The sequence below is a fragment of the Abramis brama genome (genome assembly GCF_963993115.1).
Source record: "Abramis brama genome assembly, chromosome: 2".
Lineage (NCBI taxonomy): Eukaryota > Metazoa > Chordata > Actinopteri > Cypriniformes > Leuciscidae > Abramis > Abramis brama.
In genome coordinates, this window is record NC_139964.1 from 3,947,440 (window position 1) to 3,955,168 (window position 7,729).

General features: G+C 39.1%; 2 protein-coding genes across 3 annotated transcripts in view; one reads left to right on the top strand and one right to left on the bottom strand.

Moving 5' to 3' along the window:
* dnm2b (dynamin 2b) overlaps nt 1-1,627 on the top strand; it is a 30,289-nt gene extending 28,662 nt beyond the window's left edge. For both annotated transcript variants that reach the window (XM_084105963.1, XM_084105964.1), the window contains exon 21: nt 485-1,627. In XM_084105963.1, the coding sequence (XP_083962089.1) occupies nt 485-551 (67 nt within the window). In that variant the 3' untranslated portion in view covers nt 552-1,627. The remainder of the gene's footprint in view (nt 1-484) is intronic.
* Nucleotides 1,628-2,394: 767 nt separating this feature from the next.
* Nucleotides 2,395-7,151, bottom strand: tmed1b (transmembrane p24 trafficking protein 1b). Its single transcript, XM_084106051.1, has 4 exons — nt 6,848-7,151; nt 5,976-6,073; nt 5,265-5,451; nt 2,395-3,026 (listed from the first exon to the last, which is right to left on the bottom strand). Exons 1-4 carry the CDS (start codon nt 7,013-7,015, stop codon nt 2,808-2,810), a joined length of 672 nt encoding a protein of 223 aa, XP_083962177.1. The 5' UTR covers nt 7,016-7,151; the 3' UTR covers nt 2,395-2,807.
* Between the last annotated feature and the right edge of the window lie 578 nt (nt 7,152-7,729).

Here is a 7,729-nt window from a genome sequence, read left to right on the forward strand (position 1 = left end):
CTAGAAAAATTAAAATGGGGGAAAAAAAGCTCACTTCCTTTTTTTTTTTTTTTCTTTTTTTTTTTTTTATTCTTTAGGCATGTTTCTTGATTACTAAAATTGAATTTAACCATTAACACAGAATCTTGAACAAAAATAAAAACAGAAAAAAAATAAATGGAATCCAGAAAAAAAAAAATGTAAATGGAAAAAAACTGAATATGGGAAAAATGAAACTTATTTCAGTAGTAAAAATTACAGTATATTATGTTAAAAAAGTTAGTTTTGATAAATTGTATTTAAAAATGTAATTCAGTTAATTAGACATGCTTATTGATTCCTAAAAAAATTATGAAACCATTTAAACTGAATCTTGAACAAATAAAACTGAAAAAATGGAATCCAGAAAAAAGTCAAACTGATTTCATAGTGCAGTGTGTGTGTTTGATGTGATGTGTTTTCCTGTGTGTGTGTGTGTGTGTGTGTGTGTGTGTGTGTGTGGCAGGAGACCTCCAGCGGCTCCAAACCGGCCCACGATCATCAGACCGTCAGAACCGTCTCTGCTGGACTGAGACTCTTTCAACTCAAACACTGCCAAAGCAACCAACCACACACTAACACACACTTATACACACACAGAGACTAATACACACTAATGCACACACAGACACTAATACATACTGACACACACTCACACTAATACACATACACTAATGCAAATAAGGGAGTCAATTCAAAGTTTGATTGACATGTGATTTTTGATACACTTTAAATAGTATTTCTAGTAATAAGACATATTATGATTTGTTTAGATGAGCATTTCCATTGTTTTCAGGAATTTCAGGGAACTTGTTGGGAGAACGAGCAACACTTTAAACGGATGACATCATCCAGCACGTATGGTCCGTTCACACACGCCTTAAACAGACGACTGAACCTCTTTAACACTCCTCCTCTGTGTGTGTGTGTGTGTGTGTGTGTGTGTGTGTGTGTGTGTGTGTGTGTGTGTGTGTGTGTGTGTGTGTGTGCTTCCTAATGATGACACTGTGGTGGGGATCACATGATCTCCTCTAGCGGTCAGCACGTTTAAAGCCAGATCATGTGTTGATGAGGGTTCAGATAACGAGTAAACGCTCGTCGTTCATACGAGGAATGATGCGTGTCCGCTAATACGCTTAACTCTGAACCTGACGAGTGTTTCGCCTTAACCTTTTCATCAGACGGCTCTAATTATGAACACTTGATTTCCCAGAATAACTCTTATTCAGCTTCACTTCTCAAGTACATCAGTTTTATGGATGTTTAGATGTTTCTACTTGAACATGAGTGCTTTTATATATCATGTTTGACTAACAGGAGGTTGAAACGATGAGCTTTTCCTTTCATTGGTTCTTCACTCCTTCATTTTCTCTTTTCCATGACTTTTCGCAAGGACTGCGAACAAAAGCTTAAGTATCAGAAATGCAATGATTATATATCAATAAAAGGGCAATTTGTTTGATTTCTCTTCCCTCAGATATTCACAGTCTGAAACCCAAAGATGTTTTGTCTGTAATGGATGTGATTGTCTTAAAAATTACTGACATGAAACTTCCTTTTATTTCCTAAATGTGACGCATTTCCAAATAAAACCAGATATGAAATTTGACACTCGAGTCTTAATTTCTATCCATGAATGATTTTTTTTTTTTTTTTAAATTTGGTCATTTTTAAATAAATGTAACCCGGCCTCTGGTGCTTTTCTGGCATTTTTGACCAAAAACGTTTACGTTTTGTTTATTTCGAATTATTTTTTTCATCGGAATGGTACGAAACTTGGTAAAGGTTTTGGCACTTGCTGTGTGAACACGCGAACAGGTTAAATGGTCCTGAATTAAATATTCACACTTGTGCTGCTCGCGGTCTAAAATGAGCGCATTGGAAATGAATGAGACGAATGTCCTCTAGTGGAAGCGTTTGGTACTGCAGCCGAACACACTCTCACTGAAAGATCATTTATTGAGATATCAAGCTCAAATTTTGAAACTTGTTTAGAATTATGGCTTTGATTTTCTTGCCGTTTTAGAGTAAAACGTGATTTTGAAAATATAGATTTCATATACAAATTATTATATATTTTTTTCATAACAATACACGCAAGTGTCGTCTTTGAAAAGAGATCAATCTCAAGTCTGTGCTGTAAAACATTAAAGATTTACCACAGTTTAAGTTGGAAATAAAATTTTCAGGTCTACGCTCAAAAAGTGAATAAATGGGTTATAAATACAGCGAAAATATATGAATATGTGAATTTAATTTTAATTCTTATTCTTCAGAATAATGTTGCAGGAGTGATCCGTGTGCAATAAGACCATGACTGTTCTAACACCGTAAAGAGTTGATTTGACCTGATCATTGAACACTAGCGACACCACGTACAAATATATGACCCATTTTATTTGTTTTATTGTGTAAAAGTCTTTAAAAAGGCTGTACAGAAGATTCCCTTTGCTAACTGTAACGTCACACTCTCCCGAAACGCCATCATCTCGCATCATGAAATGACAGGACTAAAAAAAAACAGTGACAAAACTATGACAGGAAGACATGAAATGGACAGAAATGTGAAGTCTTGCGTCCTCAAAACAATCAGACGATTGGTTCGCAGTCTGATATTATTATTATTATTATTATTTCAACAGTTCGATATTCGACTGTGCGTGACTGAACTTCACAGGCACCCGGAAACACCACGAAGGATCGTCCAATAGGAAAGCGTCTACTCCATCTAAAGGCACGCCGGTCTCCGTCTCGTCTCGGGTCTCGACACACGAGCGTGTGTGTGTGTGTTAGGAGCAGACTCTCCGCTTGTCGTCGAACAGCCGCCGGACGGTGTAGACCTGAGTGAGCGCTACGCTCAGCATGACCAGCATGTTGACACAGGACCAGAAGGAGACCCGCCACAGGTTGTCCTCCAGCAGGTTTCGGTCGCGAGCCTCGAAGGCGCGCAGGACCGTCTGCATCTGACGACTGCGCTCCAGACGCCGGTGAACCGCCTCCATGGACTCCTGCCACGGGAAACACCAGGTTATTCAACTGCATATTCCAGCGTTTTATACTCTGGGTTAAATATGGAAGCTCGTTTCCACCACGGCATAAAAAAAACAAAACAAGAAGGTAATTGTGACTTTCTCAGAATTCTGACTTTTTTTTTTTTGCAATTGCGAGTTTATGTCTTGCAATTCTGAGAAAAAGTCAGAATATAGTCGAAATTACCTTGCCTAGTTACAAGAAACCAGCTTACATGGTTAAATACACCTGAAGATCTGTCAAATATCATGAAAACATGTCCAGGCCATATTTCACCCAAAAATAGACATTAAAAAATGAGAAATTCTATTTTGCCGTGGTCAATGCGGTTCTTGTTAAAAAAATAAACTCTTCATTTTTTTTTTTTTTTTTTCAGTCATTGAAATAAAGCTTACATTAAAGTAAAACTGTTTAAAGTTAATAACGCCTATCTGGGGGACCATTCATTTTTCACATTGATCTATTAAGGCGAGACACGGCAGGCAAAAACAAGATTTTGGGCTAGTTTATGCCTGGTTCATATTACACGATTTTTTTGTCTGTTACGATAGTCACTGTGTCAGATTACACGATTTTGACTCCTAAAAATCTTGTCACGTCGTGGACAAGAAACATGTCAGACTGTTGTTTTCCAACCAGTCATCGCGAGCCGTCTCACACACTCATTCACTCGCACATACACAAGCTCACTCACATAGCCTAACACGCACGCACTCACTTTCTTTCTCTCTCTCACACACACACACACACACACACACTCACTCACACTCTCTCTCTCTCTCTCTCTCACTCACACACTCACTCTCGCGCACACACACAGTCACACACACTCGCTCACTCACTCACTCGCGAACACACACTCTCCCTCACTCACTCGCGCGCCGTCGTCGTGGAGGACCGTTAAAAAAAATTAAACATGCTAGTCTTTCTGTCGTGATGTAGTGAGGCATCCAAGACGCGACGTTGGTTGTCGCCCACTATGACACACTATACGAGATGAAACGATCGAATCTTGCGTCCCGACGCCCGTTGTCGTTTGCGAATCCCCACGACACCCTACGTCAAACGGATCGTGCCAAAATCGGGCTAAAATCGTGTAATCTGAACCATTACTCCTTCAATATGTGTTCTTTCAAGCTGCTATAAAGAAAACGTTGAAAATATACATTAAGATGTTTATTTTATTACATTTTGTTTACTTGCGGCAGTAAGTTTCTCCCGAATTTACCAGGAAGTCAGCATTCCAGCGCGACACGCCGAGATCCGTCTGTTCACTGAAGTCTGTCATGACCGGGGTCGCTGTAAAGCTCTGAGTCTCCTGCACAACGCTTTCCCAAATATGGGCATTTCCTTTCTATCAGTAACCAATCGTGAATATCCAAAGGGGGATTTAAAGCTAACGACGAAATCTCATTTAGAGCAATTTAAATCTTTAAATGCCGTTTTCTCAAAATGAGTTTTTTGTCATTCTCCAGTAGAAACATCTCAGCCTGTGTACACCAAACTCTCCAGTTATACACTTAGCAGTATTCTGAAGATATTTTCAGAGGGATTTGTTAATAAATCATTCCTGGCCTGATTTATGTGACATTTTAATTAAAAAAATACGGTGAAAATCAATTTTTTTATGGCTATGGACAGTATATTTTGATTTCCTAGGTAATGAAAGCATATATCCTGAAATCCCTCTGAGTTTTTATTTTCATCTTGTGTATAAACAAAATGAAAAAAGAACTTTGCATATGGCTTTATCATATGTTCAGATCTATCTAACGAAAATATATGCAAAATTGCACATATTTAATGAGATAATGCCTAATTTGCATAATTAAACATACAAATTTCAAAAACTTGTACTACATTTTTTTTATATACTTGTGTAATTAACTGAGGAAGTTTCATGGTGATATCTATTAATTAAATTTTTTACCCTATTCACCTGTAGTGTCTCGCCTTAAATTAAACACTAATTGTCATCGAATAACGCATCAAATAGTTCACTGAGCAAATAAAACAATTCAGACTAATTAATGTAAGGGCTTTAACAAAAAACACAGGGGTCACCCAGACACTTGGCCCATAGACTTCAATTGTAAACTAATTACTATAAACATTACTTCTACTTAAACTAAGATGATTTGATGTTGCCCATAGAGCGAATTATATTTCACTGAGAATAATAATTTATAACTCAACGCTATATAATCATGTGACACCTTAATGTCGTCCAGCTTGTACTCCAATAGGCTCTCTGGCTCTCCTAGCCCCGCCCACTCGTCGTCCGCTCCCGCGTCATTGGACGGGTTGTCCAGGATGACCTCGAAGAAGACCATCTTCTCGGAGAACCTGCTGAAGGTGTTGTCGAAGCAGATCTGATAATCTCCCGCCTCTGTGGGCTCCACCCTGAAAACACAACGGACCAATCACAGGCGAGAAAACAACGGACCAATCACAGGCGAGAAAACAACGGACCAATCACAGGCGAGAAAACAACGGACAAATCACAGGTGAGAAAACAACGGACCAATCACAGGTGAGAAAACAACGACCAATCACAGGCGAGAAAACAACGACCAATCACAGGCGAGTAAACTACAGCCCGCCGCAGGGTTTTTGCTTTTAAAAATGTCAGACGAAAAGCAGTGTAATGAAAAATAAGGCAAGTTATTTTAGTTATAACGTAATGGTGTAGCGCGCGTTTACATTGAAAAACGACAGAAAAGCCGCGCGGGTGAACGCAAGGCGCGTTCTGTGTGAACACTTTCAAAGACCTACTGCGGCAGTACTATGGTACAATTATGTATGATGAGGTGGTACTAAATACCATAGTACTGGCTAATCATCATGTACTAGCTAATCATCATATTCAAGCACCATAGTATGATGCCCAAAAATAAATGTTGAGCGAGGGAAATGCGAACACTCACATGTGAACGCCGTCAGAACGGCGAAACTCCGAGACCAGGTACATTCCCCCAGGAGAGACGACGGAGAAGTCCACATCCATACCTGCTCCTGCGATCACCTGAGGAAAGATGACATCATATCCTCCTTTACACCCTAGCAACCACTCAGAACTCCTTAACAACTGCACAGGAATACCAGCCACAGTTTCCCAGGTAAACATCATTCACTTTCTTATGTATATATAAAAAAATTAAATAAATGTAAAAAAAACTACGAGAATCATATTTGTGACTGTTGACTGAATATGATTGTCATTTCCTCACGGATCTGAGGCAGGATATACAACAGGCCACGATAAACAAACACCTCACACCCACCATTTAACTGTGGTAAAATCATGTAGGGCTCGCCACTAATTATAGATCATATTCTTATAGATTTTTAAACCAAACATATTTATTGTAACTGAAAAGTTAGCGAATTCTGCTAAAATATTATAAATAATAATGTTTGGTTGCACTTTATTTTAAGGTGCCATTGTTACAGTGTAATTATATATTTAAGTGCTGAGTAATATTAACTACGTGTACTATAGGGTAAGGGTAGGGGGTTTGGTTGAGGGTTAGTTTCATGTAATTGTGCATAATTTACTGTTATTACTATGGTAAGTACATGTAACGTGTTACCTGATGTTTTTGAGCGAACATTTTAAGAACATTAGACTGAATGAACGCTACACTGACGTCACAGGAAGAACGTTTGCTCATAACTTTGAGGAAACCTCTCCAGAGCGTCATCTAGAGTCCTGAAAGCGTTCCCGGTCACATGTATCAGTTCACAGTAAATGATGGAACGCTCCGTGTCACATGTATGTTCACAGATGTAACGTTACCTGGTACTCGATCTCGATGCTGCCGTTGTGAACGGCGCTCTGGTAGAAACACTCTTTACTGGCGGCTGGCAGAAGAAACGTGAACTCGCTGTCCGTGGGACTGAACGCGTTCACCACGCCGATAAACACCGCGACCAGAGACACACACAACCTCCGCACATCATCCATGCTGTTTTATCACAGAAAGAGCCTTTTAAACGGGGTTTGTGAATGAGTTCTTGCAGGAGAACCAGTTGAAACCCTCCGTCCGTCCAGCGACGGATGTGTTCCGCTTCCGTAGCTCAACGTTCGCTCTCAGCCAATCAGAGCTCACCGAGTGTCCGCGCGGCAGCCAATCAGCGCGCAGGGACTCGCGTTTTACACATGCGGCGTAAAACCATGGCATCGAAACTTTTTATTATTATTATTATTTTATAAACGTCTAATAATCATCAAGCGATTATAGATAAGATTAACTTTATAAATCATAAATAATATTAAAAAATATAGATATTGGTAAAATACAGGCTACTTGTAATGCACACTTCAAACAGTAGTTCAGTAGGACACGTAGGTGTTTAATAATCAGATATTATTTTAGACACGCTGATATGATATCTGCTATCGCTAGATGGCAGCACAGTCAAATCATACTGAGCTCCTTTAGTTCTGCGGATGATGAAAGAGACGTGAATCTGTGTTGACCAGTAGGGTGGAAAATAATAAATGACTGACAAATCAGTTGCTTTTTTGTTATTATTGTTATTAATATTATTATTAATATCTTACCCTGGACCACAAAACCAGTCGCCAATATCTTACCCAGACCACAAAAGAGTCATTTTGTTAGGATATAACAATATTTGGCCGAGATACTACTGTTTGATAATCTGGAATCTGAGG

Bases quoted from the DNA above. Each gene is read 5' to 3' on its own strand.
- tmed1b (XM_084106051.1), bottom strand. From the start codon at position 7,015: ATGGATGATGTGCGGAGGTTGTGTGTGTCTCTGGTCGCGGTGTTTATC. The intron at 6,074-6,847 runs GTAACGTTACAT...ATCTTTCCTCAG, and splicing joins GCATCGAGATCGAGTACCAG to GTGATCGCAGGAGCAGGTAT. The intron at 5,452-5,975 runs GTGAGTGTTCGC...TTGTGTTTTCAG, and splicing joins CGTTCTGACGGCGTTCACAT to GGTGGAGCCCACAGAGGCGG.